The sequence below is a fragment of the Oncorhynchus tshawytscha genome, linkage group LG28 (assembly GCF_018296145.1).
Source record: "Oncorhynchus tshawytscha isolate Ot180627B linkage group LG28, Otsh_v2.0, whole genome shotgun sequence".
NCBI lineage: Eukaryota > Metazoa > Chordata > Actinopteri > Salmoniformes > Salmonidae > Oncorhynchus > Oncorhynchus tshawytscha.
In genome coordinates, this window is record NC_056456.1 from 21,589,265 (window position 1) to 21,602,237 (window position 12,973).

At 41.1% G+C, this 12,973-nt stretch overlaps 1 protein-coding gene across 2 annotated transcripts in view; it reads right to left on the reverse strand.

Moving 5' to 3' along the window:
* Positions 1–12,973, reverse strand: part of LOC112226916 (cadherin-18) — an 81,197-nt gene that overhangs the window by 12,231 nt on the left and 55,993 nt on the right. For both annotated transcript variants that reach the window (XM_024391587.2, XM_024391586.2), the window contains exons 5-8: positions 5,164–5,331; positions 4,497–4,684; positions 3,724–3,977; positions 2,941–3,077 (exon numbers count right to left, since the gene is read on the reverse strand). In XM_024391587.2, the coding sequence (XP_024247355.1) occupies positions 2,941–3,077; positions 3,724–3,977; positions 4,497–4,684; positions 5,164–5,331 (747 nt within the window). The remainder of the gene's footprint in view (positions 1–2,940; positions 3,078–3,723; positions 3,978–4,496; positions 4,685–5,163; positions 5,332–12,973) is intronic.

Below are 12,973 nucleotides of genomic sequence, written 5' to 3' on the forward strand. Positions count from 1 at the left end.
GATAATAAACAGCGAGTAGCAGCAGGTAAAAACAAAGGAGGTGGGGGGGTTCAATGTAAATAGTCTGTGTGGCCATTTGATTAATTGTTCAGCAGTCTTATGGCTTGGGGGTAGAAGCTGTCAGGGATAGGGGGCAGTATTCGGAAGTTCGGATGACTGACATGCCCAAAGTAAACTGCCTGTTACTCAGGCCCAGAAGCTAGGATATGCATAATTGGAAGTATTGGATAGAAAACACCCTAATTCTAAAACTGTTAACATAATGTCTGTGAGTATAACAGAACTGATATGGCAGGCAAAAACCTGAGGAGAATCCATCCAGAATTTTTTTGTTGTTGAGGTGACCACCCATTGAAATGCCTGTCTATGGGAAAATCAAAGGAAATCCTGCCAGATTGCAGTTCCTATGGCTTCCACTCAACGGTCTTTAGGGTTTCATGAGCCTCCCGGGTGGGGCAGTCGTCTAGAGCACTGCATCGCAGTGCTAGCTGTGCCACCAGAGACTCTGGGTTCAAGCCCAGAACTAGGCGCACAATTGGCCTAGCGTTGTCCAGGTTAGGGAGGGTTTGGCTGGTAGGGATATCCTTGACCCATTGCGCACTAGTGACTCCTGTGGCAGGCTGGGCGCAGTGCGCGCTAACCAGATCGCCAGGTGCACGGTGTTTCCTATGACACATTGGTGCAGCTGGCTTCCAGGTTGGATGCACGCTGTGTTAAGAAGCAATGCGGCTTGGTTGGGTTGTGTTTCGGAGGACGCATGGCTTTCGACCTTCGTCTCTCCCAAGCCCGTATGGGAGTTGTAGTGATGAGACAAGATAGTAACTACTAACAATTGGATACGACGAAATTGGGGAGAAAAGGGGGTAAAATAAAAAAATAAAAACATCTGAAGGGTTTCAGGCTTGTTTTTTGAAAAATTTGCTAGAATTTGTAGTTTCTCAAGGTGGCTCTCATTTTGACTGTAGTCTTGTGGCGCGCGTGCATGAGGGCTCGCACTTCGTTATTTATCTCCGATATTGAACACACTATTCTCCGTCTTAAATTGTATCATTTATTTACATATTAGGGTACCTGAGGATTGATTAGAAATGTTGTTTGACTTGTTTGGACGAAGTTTATTGGTAACTTTTGGGATTCCTTTGCATTTTGAACGAGTGGAACAGATGGATTACTGAATCAAGCACGCCAACTAAATTACTTTTTTTGGGATATAAAGGACTTTATCGAACAAAACTACCATTTGTTTTATAGCTTGGACCCTTGGGATTGCAAACAGATGAAGATCTTCAAAGGTAAGTGATTTATTTTATCGCTATTTCTGACTTTTGTGACTCCTCTGCTGGTTTGGAAAATGTTTTTAATGCTTTTGTACGCGGGCGCTGTCCTCAGATAATCGCATGGTATGCTTTCGCCGTAAAGCGACAAAGCGGCTGAATTAACAAGAAGTTAAGCTTTTAAATGCTTTTAAATGATGTATGACACTTGAATATACATGACTGTTCAATATTACAAATTTTGTATTTTGAATTTCACCGGATGTTCTCAAAGTGGGTCGCTAGCGGCAGGTCTAGCCCAAAGAGGTTTTAAGGAGCCTCTTGGACCTAGATTTGGCGCTCTGGTACCGCTTGTCATGCGGTAGCAGAGAAAACAGTCTATGACTTGGGTGACTGGAGTCTTGACAATTTCTTGGGCCTTCCTCTGACACCGCCTAGTACATAGGTCCTGGATGGCAGGAAAGTTGGCCATACGCACTCCCCTCTATAGCACCTTATGGTCGGATACCGAGCACTTGCCATGCCAGGCGGTGATGCAACTGGTCAAGATGCTCTCAATGGTGCAGCTGTAGAACAATTTTTTTCAAATTATTTTTGTGTACTCCCCCCCCCCCTTCTCCCCAATTTCGTGATATCCAATTGGTAGTTGTCCCATCGCTGCTCTCATACAGACTCAGGAGAGGCGGAACGCAAACCGGAAGCCAGCCACACCAATGTGTCAAAGAAAACGCCATACAACTGGCGACACGAGTCAGCGTGCATGCGCCTGCCCGCCACCAGGAGTAATATAACCTAAAACACAAGGTTTTGACTTATATCGGCTTGAAAATCTATGGCAAATCTATGGAAAATCCCTGTCTAGCAATGATCAACATCCAACTTGACAGAGATTGAATAATTTTTTTGTACAATCCAGGTGTGCAAAGCTCTTATAGACTTACCCAGAAAGTAAATTTGATATTTCTGTACTTAATTTTTAATATATTTGCAAACATTTCTATAACCATGTTTTCACTTAATCATTATGAGGTATTGTGTATAGATGGGTGAGAGAAAATCTATTTAATCCAGTTTGAATTCAGGCTGTAACACAACAAAATGTGGAATAAGTCAATAGGTATGAATATTTTTTTGAGGGCACTGTACACTATGAAGGCACTGTACACTATGCACTATATGTATAGGGTTTATGTAAGTCATGAATCCCTCATTAACATACACCAGTCTCCAGAAAGGTGCGGACTGGTTTTCCCATTAATTATGGTGACTTAACATCATCAGCACAGTGTCAGCTGACATTTATCAGTGGCTAGTTCAGTCCATTAGCTGAACAGTATTGTGCGGAAAAGGGTAAAGGAAAGGGTAATTGCTTAGATAAGCATCAGTGGAAAAAGAGAGGGAAAAGAAAAAATGATTGACCCGACCACCTTCAGCATCACACTATGATGTTACACGCAGCCCCGGCATCAATCCCAGAAGCCACTGCTGGCTGTTCATTTTGGTGAGCCATGTGTTTAATACTGATACATATTATTAAAGTGACATCGTTAATGCATTCAAGCAGGGTCATGAGCATATTTATCCTCCATTTTGAAAGCCATGATAAAGTAATGTTATTTGAAAGAGAAATAAGGGAAGATGATCCTCTGTGTATTATGGTACTTACCAACCTCTGATGCCATCACAGTGATGTTGTGCCAGGCCACATCCTCTCTGTCCAGACTCCGGGTGGTTTTGATCACCCCGTTATTCAAACCAATGGTGAAATACACCTGCTCCTCTTCACTGTGGTCTATAAAATACCTACATGTAAGCAGAGGGAACAATTAAAATAGAATGAATTAAGTTATTTGAATTTAATTGAATAAAAAATTAGATGATGCTGTTGTATCTCTCGTTCAAAACATATCTGACTTTCAACATGCATAGGTAGAAGCTTTGTGTAACGTCTGTTTCCAACTCACACCCTCATCCACCTAGATCCCTTGAACGCAGCTCACTCTCCAGATCCCACTCACCAGTTCACACACCTGTATGTCATTATCACACACTATTTAGTTCAGTTCTTTGCACCCCATCACTGTGAGGTATTATTTGTTTTGTGACACACATCTTTTGGGGTGCTGTTTTTCCTGTGATTTACTCCTCCCGTGTATGATAGTTTTTGCCTTCCTCACTAACGACGCCTATTCCTTATTGGATTTCCTGGTATCTACATATTGCCTGATCTCCCGGACTACGTTACTAGCCTTTTCCCTGCCTGTACTGTTGCCCTTTTGGACCCTCTGTGTATGACCTTCTGCCTCCTCCTGTGGTCCTTTGCAATTAACACCTGCTGCGCCCTGCGTTTGAAACCAGCTCTCTGTCTCCCCTCGTGTTCATTACACTTGGATTCTTGTGATGGTGTTTTAAATGCCCACAAAATGTCAGCCACATGCATGTAATTTACCTTACAGGGCTTTTGGTACTGTCAGGGTCCTGAGCCGTCACAGTGCCGACCTCTGTTCCCACGGGGGAGTTCTCGTATACATCCATGATGTAATAGTCTATGGAAAAGACAGGCGGCTCATCCACGTCTCCAATGATGATCCGGAGGGTGGTGGTGTCTTTGAAGGCGCCCAGGTGGGAGAAGCGTGGGTCCCGGTGTGTGTTCACTCCTTCTATGTGAAGCGTGTGGACTTTCCTCTTCTCATAGTTCAAAGGCTGCAGAGGAAACCGGAAAGCAATCCTCTTTTCAAAGTAGTGCTTTTTTTGTCCCGTTTCTGCTAGTATTTGAGAAGGTACGTGGTAACAATGGGTACTTACTAATAGTATTTAACATTTGGTTACCTCCTGGCATATTTATTAGGCAATTATGTAATTACCATATTATCTGATTTCCCAGGATATCCTTAACTAACCTGTACCCCTGCACATTGAGTCGGTCCCGGTACTCCCTGTATATAGCCTCGTTATTGTTATTTTAGTGTGTTACTTTTTTTGTATTTTTTTTTTTTAATTTAGTAAATATTTTCTTAGCTCTATTTTCTTAACTGCATTGTTGGTTAAGGGCTGTAAGTAAAAGCATTTCACAGTAAGGTCTACACCCGTTGTATTCAGCGCATGTGACAAATATATTTTTTAACTGATTTGATATCAATCTTTAAAAAAGGGGACTATTACATGAACCATAAGCACAGGTGTTGTTGTTGTGATGGAATGAAGGAGAGCACTGTACTGTACCAGTCTTAGTGATATGATGCCTTCCTTCTGGTCAGTGTCTGTAGTGATGGAGAACATGGCCTTCCCCTCTGCATTGGTTATGCTGTACCTCATCTCTGCATTAACGCCCAAATCTTCATCGTTGGCTTTAATTTTACCCACAGCTTTTCCAATCTGAGCAGACTCTGGAACGTACAGCTGGTAGTTTTCTTTAATGGGAGGAGCACATGAATAAGCAAGAGGTTATTATCTTAGCATGTATGATAAAGCATTTATGAGTAGATGGAGGAATAATTAGCCTACTGTTTATGCATACCAGCTAGCTGTAAATGTGAATACATTGGTTAATGAATCACATTTTCTGCCTGCTTGCAATTCAAAGATGATCTACACACTACATCATGTTTGTATCACTTATAGCCACACCCACATTGGCAAAACATCTATTATAGGCTACAACTTTAGAAGTAACATTTGGCTGTGCATTACACATCAACAGAATCCCTGATTATATGATTCTACTTATAATCGTACATTACTCACGGTACAAGCATCTTTGTGTTTTAAACTCCTATATAGCGTTCGATATAGCGCTATATAAATATTGTGTTTTATTACAGCAGAGAATACATCTGTAAGGACAAACAGTGAGGTAGAAAAACAAACAGTAAGACGTCTGTCTACATACTCTGGGGGAATTTAGGAGGATTGTCATTGACGTCTGTCAGTGTGACATTGATGGTGGTGGAGCCTGACAACCCACCCACCGAGCCGGCCATGTCTTTGGCTTGGACCACCACAGAGTACCGTTCCCTGGCCTCTCTGTCCATGTTGGATAGGGCTGTCCTGATGACACCTGGGTAATGATAAGACAAGAATGCTCATTTTATCACACAAATAACCATAAATAAACATTGTCTGTTAGAGTAGATACTGTATGTATTGATGATAATAACAATAATAATAATTTGGTGGGTGCTTATTGTATTTGTCCTGTTTCACACGTGTATGAATACGCATGTATGAATTGTAAATTTGTTTTTTGCATATCCCATCTCTCCCTGAGACACCTCTCGGATAGTGGGGTCACAGCCAGGGTCTAGCAGCTGTGGACAATCAGAGATTTTCTTCCTCAACAGCATTATTCCAATTCCAATCTTGGATGGATAAGATGCCGGTCACTTTCATTCAGGTTGAAGGCAGGAAAAAGAAAGTCTGACTTGTTGTACAGGAGAAGGAACATTGATTTCTTCAAATTGAGTATCACTTCACATTAATAAATCATTCATAAAGGGTTTCTAAATTCAGCCATAATTACAACCAGCTTTAATACAATGTTCGTCAAAAACACCCTAATGTCTCCATCCCCATGCTTCACCCCTGTGCTGGTTCATTACCCCATTTGATATGCTAACACATAAGCAAGCTTGGCTTACCCCTCTCTGAACTATCAGCTTGCCGCCCCCTCCTCTCCTACCTCCTCTCCCTTCAGCTAGACCCGCACCTAAACACCATGCTCTGGCCAGAGGCACTGCTATGCCGCATTATTCGCTTCACAGCGTTACCAAGGAGAATCCCATCTGCCCTAATCTTACCCTGAAGACTGAACAAGGGCTAGAAGGAAAAGAGAACAGATTGACCATACTGTACATTGTGCACCTGTACAAGAGGAAGGCCAAGGGGACAACAGCCAGGACATAGCTCACTCAGTACTGAAAGCAAGGTGTCCTCGGTGGAACATTGGCTGGAACAACCACCACTAAACGGAAGAACACAGGGTCTGACATGCCATAGTTAACTGCGGGTGGTGTCACACTGTGGGGGTTAACTAGTTATTCTGGAACACTCTGGCATTTGTCAGTTATTGGGATCACATGGATTACAGTAAGACGACTCGTCTCAAAGAAGGTTATTTCCCAAGCTTTTTGAGTTGTGATAACCTTAATTGAAAATACGAGTCAACCCATCCCCCACACATTGAATCAATGAATGTGTGGATTAACCAGTCAGGACATATTGGTTCTGTGCCCTATATGTTCATCAGGATAATTAGTACAGTATGTCTTGTCAACGAGTACAGTGACATTCAATGGACAGACAAAGAGCAGGATACGTTTACTCAGAACAGAAAGGAGATAGCATTTTAGAGCACCTGCGTGTAATGGCTTCACTCCAATGTATGAATGAGTCCTTATAACTTATTTGATTGTCCTTCACATTTTGTAGCGGTTACATCAGCCTGCTTTTTACCCTATGTATCCACACTTCAAACGCCAAGGTTAGCCTACAAGTACATAGTTATCGACAAGCTCCCAGTCATTTATTGGGTTAATCCCCAACGTTTCAGCATCACTGTGGCTTCTTCAGGGGTAATGTCATGAACGCTTGAACCAGGTTATGTAGACAATAGTGAGGGGTGTGTCATAGTCATTAGGGTGATGCGAATGAAAACAACGTAACTGATAAAAGACAACACTTACAGAATGTTGAATATATTAGGCTATTGTTATCAAATTGCAACATCATTAGATATTGTACATAGTAATAGCATCAACTTACATTATTATTTACATACCGATTATTTTATTTAATATACATATTACATATTTCATCGTTTCCATTTCATCTTTGTTAGATGTAATCTTTTGGTTCAACCGTAATGCATGATAATTGTTGATGATGCTTATTATGCATTACGCTTCAATCAAAAGATCACATGTTACAAAGATGAAATTAAATGGAAACAATGTAGCAGTATGATAACAATAGCCTAATATATTCAACAAGCTGTAAACTATTGTCTTACTATGGTGATGAGAATGAAAAAAAATGTAACAATGACACACCCCTCATTATTGTCACTGGGTGCACTAATTGCACTGTTTGTCTACATAACCTGGTTCAAGCATTCATGACATTACCCTGAAGAAGGCACAGTGATGCTGAAACGTTGGTGGTGTTTACCCAATAAATGACTGGGAGCTTGTCGATAAGTATGTACTTGTAGGCTAACCTTGGTCTTTAAAAAAAAATCTTATTTACAATGACGGCCTGCCTCAGCCAAACCCTAACCATGCTGGGCCATTTGTGCGCCGCCCTATTGGACTACCAATCACGGCTGGTTGTGATACAGTCTGGGAAAAAAGCAGGGTCTGTAGTGATGCCTCTAGCACTGAGATGTAGAGCCTTAGACCGGTGCGCCACTCAGGAGCCCATGTTGGTGGTTTACCCAATAAATTACTGGGAGCTTGTAAAAGAGAGTCGCACACTATAATTTATTTCTATAGCATACAGTTTACTCGCCGTTAGTCAGCACCTCGACCAGCGTTTTTGGGGTGTGCGCCAGCTCATGCTTTTTATCAGTATACTTATACAACCATGAAGGCACTGAAATACAGCCTCCCAAGGCTACAGTTCAATTACTGTATATTGTAACAAAACAAATAAAAACGTTTTTTTAGAAAACCTTGCCAATGCTATGGTGTATCTTATGGGCAACAATTCACAGGGTTGTTTTCCTTTCAGAAACTAAAACACTCTGTCGATGAATTCTCAACAAATGACTTGCTGTTCTTTAATGAATGAATGAATGAACAAATGAATGAATGGTGAGAAAATGAGAGAAAGAAAAACATGCTAACAGATAGCTCAACCTGCCAGAACAAATGAATACAGAGAAGTGTTCCGCCCCAGAGAATGTCATAGAGATTGCACCAAACACATTGTGGCCACAAACCACCTGCCTGGACAAGTAAGTTCAGCTGTCAACACACCAAAACCACAATAATGCTTAAAAGCCTCTCAGTATCCAGCCAGTGGAAGAAGAAAAAAATTGTCTGAACATGAATACACTGAATTTAGCCCGACCAAATAACAGAATTCAGCAAATGGATTATACTCCGGTCTCTCTCCATTCTCATTCTGTCCAGGTTAAGGCATTACCATAGAACCAATTTGTTCAGCTTCCATTCTCATTATATGGGAACAATTAGTGCTGGGAATTGCCAGGGACCTCATGATATGATATGATATGATCAACGATTCGGTGCCAATACAATATGTATTGTGATTCTCAGAATTTGAGATATTGTATTGTAATACAATACTGTGAGTTTATATGCAATACTGTGAGTTTATATGTTTATATGCTGTAGAGGGACAAGAGAGGGCCATGAGAAAATTCATTTTGATCAGTCATGGAAATAAAAGTGCTGAAAACAAACTGGCTCCCTATTTTTTGTTGTTGAATTTTACCCCCTTTTCGTGGTATCCAATTGTTAGTAGTTATTATTTTGTCTCATCGCTAAAACTCCTGTACGGGCTTGGGAGAGACGAAGGTCGAATGCCATGCGTCCTCCGAAACACAACCCAACCAAGCCGCACTGCTTCTTAACACAGCGCGCATCCAACCCGGAAGCCAGCCGCACCAATGTGTTGGAGGAAACACTGTGCACCTGGCGACCTGGTTAGCGTGCACTGCGCCCGGGCCGCCACAGGAGTCGCTAGTGTGCAATGAGACAAGGATATCCCTACCGGCCAAACCCTCCCTAACCCGGACGACGCTAGGCCCTAGACCACTGTGCCACCCGGGAGTCCTGGCTCCCCTTTAAAAATAAGTTGGAGAACAAGCTATGAAGGAAAAATATGTTTTGGTGCAGGTACTAGCGCAAAAATAATATTCCGATATTGTAAAAACGATATGATACGGTATATCCTAAAAAATATTATTACGATATGTATATGTGCTTATCCCCCCCCATCACTAGGAATAATGTAGTGCCACTGTGACAAGGGATAAAAGGCTGTTAGGGCCATGTTGTTGTGCTGTATGCTTTCCAATTGACCTTGGGATTCCCCAGTCATTTTCCCTCAGCTCTCAGGACCAGCCAGAGTGGGTGATGTGATGTCTTTGACTTTGCTCTTGACCCAGGGACTCTCAAAGGGACAGCCAAAACTGTAGTCCCTTTGCCTCTCTGAGGCACAGCCAAACTACTGTACTACAAGTCTCTTCTCCTCTGGATCCTCTGAAGAGTAGACAATGCCTACTCTGCTTATTTAGCCAAGGCAAATCAGAGTTCAGGTATGTTGTTCGATATGGAGTAAGAACAATACCAATGATTGATGCAAAGCTGACATTTGCTAATAAGTATTCTAGTGCAATCTGATAAAATAACATAATATTACATACAAACTGTCAGGCATTTGCCCATTGTTCCTTACAGCATCTTCTGGAGATTTTTTATTTAAAGATCAATATAGCTCAGTATGTTGGCTATAATGCTTTGCCAGATGGCTAGCTTCATTGGAGGGGGTGGGTGGTGAATTAACTACATATTATTAGAGAAGACTGACAGTGAAAATGTAAATATCAATCAAATCCAAAAGAACAGCTGGCAATTCCTTCAATTGATCAAAAGTTAAAAGTTGTATAATCCCTGCTCACTTTAAAATGTATACACGTACCAGCCTTTCAGTAGGTGGAATGGACGGTATCCCCTGACTGCGTGAAAAAACAAACAAGAAACCTTTCCTACTTAAAAGGCAAACGGGAAAGTTGCTGTCCTCCTTACTGTCTACCAGTGGTGTAAAGTACTACTAAAGTCATTTTTTTGGGGTATCTGTAATTTATTTGACTATTTATATTTTTGACATTTATTTTTACTTCACTACATTCTTAAAGAAAATAATGTACTTTTTACTTTTTATTTTACCTGACACCCAAAAGTACTCATTACATTTTCAATGCTTACCAGGACAGAAAAATGGTCCAATTCACGCACTTATCAAGACAACACATGGTCATCCCTTCTGCCTCTGATCTAGTGGGAGACTGACTAAACACAAAAACATATTTTGTAAATGATGTCTGAGTGTTAGAGTGTGCCCCTGGCAATCCATACATATTTTATATATTTTTATATTATATATTTTCAAAACAATAAAATGGTGTGGCCTGCTTTGCTTAATAGAAAGGAATTTGAAATTATTTATACTTCTTTAACTTTTGATACTTAAGTATATTTTAGCAATTACATTTAGTTTTGATGCTTAAGTATATTTAGAACCAAATACTTTTACTCAAGTAGTATTTTACTGTGTGACTTTTACTTTTACTTGAGCAACTTTCTATTAAGGTATCTATATTTTTACTCAAGTATGACCATTGGATACTTTTTCCACCACTGCTGTCTATGTAACTATATAACAGGAGTATAATGGAGGAAACACTGGTAGTTTACTGTAATTATGTTAGTCAGATCGGGGATGGGTAATCAATGCCATTAAATGCAGGTCTTATTGTGAAATATTCCTCTGGGTCCTTTATTTACACCAGTCAATATTACCTGCCAGACTTTTGTTGTCTATTGGAAGATACAGGTAAACTGTTCATGCTGTTTTAGTATCATGTCCTCTCAGGCCTTTTATTCAACCTCCTAATCCATGTCAGATTGACTATGCTAACAATCTAGCTTTTTACAGCTGTATATGGGTCGATTATACATAAGAAAGGCGTCATGTTTCATTTGCATGCTCACTACGTCCAAATATTGCTTTTTGTAATGGTTATGATTAGCTATGTCTGAAAAGGAAGCATTTTTGTAAATGTGTGTGTGTGTGTGTGTGTGTGTGTGTGTGTGTGTGTGTGTGTGTGTGTGTGTGTGTGTGTGTGTGTGTGTGTGTGTGTGTGTGTGTGTGTGTGTGTGTGTGTGTGTGTGCGTGCGCGCATGCATACATAGGTGTGTGCATGTGTGCTTTTCTGCATGTCAGTGACGATCACTGGTCAGGAGCTGAACACCTCACTCCCTGATCACAGACAGATGATTGTAGTGTAGAGGCAGCTCTGATTCTGCTCTGATTGTGGGCTGAGTGACCGGGTCTCCTGCTGATGGGGCCCCAATAAGCTGCTGGAGAGAGGCAGGAACAGCTGGCATTGCCATGGCTATGGCCCAGTATGCACTGAAGCTGGCATGGCCACAATCCAGCCAGGCTATTTCACATCTATGCCTCAAACCAAATCAGAATCACTCACTCAAGTAGCTAAGCAGTGCAACATGGACATTGATAAAACATACTTTTAAGATGACAAAACTGGACACATCATAGTGGTTATACCAGTGCTTGGTTACATTCATGACACATGGGGATGATGGGTGTCAATAGCACTTGAGCATATGTGACGGGAACATGGCTAGGACTATCATCTTGAGTATTGACAGATGGCATATAATACAGTCTCACTGCCAGATTCACTCTGCCTTCTCAACACACATTGATGTTGAAGCAAAGAAAATAACTTATGTCTATATTTATTCCTTGTACTCTTTAGGTGTGCATATCACTGTAACACACACTTATCCAGAGCATCTTAAAGTAGTAAGTGCATCAATGTTTCATACTAGCCCCACACGTGAATCAAACCCACAATCCTTTCGTTGCAAGCGCAATGCACTACCAACTGAGCCACATGGGACCCAGGATCAGGATGTACTGCATACAGACACACACCACAGACACATAAACATTTAGCAATTTCTAATCTAACTATTGCTATTACACAGTCTAAGGGATTCAATTCCTTTGGTCTCTACTAAGTTAGGTACATCAGCTTTTAGTTTTTTTACACCGTATTTGTGGAACGATTTTCAAAATGTTCTTTAATTTGTTGTTTTGGTGCTTCAAGGGCAATTCAGAAAGCTGATTGAGGACCATATTAGTGACTAATGTGTTTGTTTGTATTTTTGCTTGCATTTCGTATTTGTATTTAGATGTATGTATTTCTGTATTATCTGTAATTCAGGGCTCATCTGTAAAATAAACATTGATCTCAGTATGTCTACCTGATAAAATAAAGGTGAAATAAAACGTTTTAATATTACATTGACTGGAATCTTTTGAAAAGCATCCTCACAGAATATGTACACTTTATGTACAAAACTATGTGGACACTCCTTCAAATTAGTGGATTTGGCTATTTCAGCCACACCCATTGCTGTCAGGGGTATACAATCGCAAACAAAACCATGCAATCTCCATAGACAAACATTGGCAGTAGAATGGCCTTACTGAAGCATACCCTGACATTGAAGACAATTCTGTGCGTCCAACGTTTTGGCAACAGTTTGGGGAAGGCCCTTTCCTGTTCCAGCATGACAATGCCCCCATTCCCAAAGCGAGGTCCATACAGAAATAGTTTTTTGAGATCGGTGTGGAAGAACTTGACTGGCCTGCACAGAGCCCTGACTTCAACCCTATCGAACACCTTTGGGGTGAATTGGAATGCCAACTGCAAGTCAGGCCTAATTGCCCAACATCAGCGCCCAACCTCACTAATCCTCTCGTGGCTGAATGGAAGCAAGTCCCCGCAGCAACGTTACAACATCTAGTGGAAAGCCTAGATGATGTTATAGAAGCAAAGGTGGGACCAACTCCATTTAATGCCCATGATTTTGGAATAACATGTTCGACGAGCAGGTGTCCATGTACTTTTGGTAATGTTG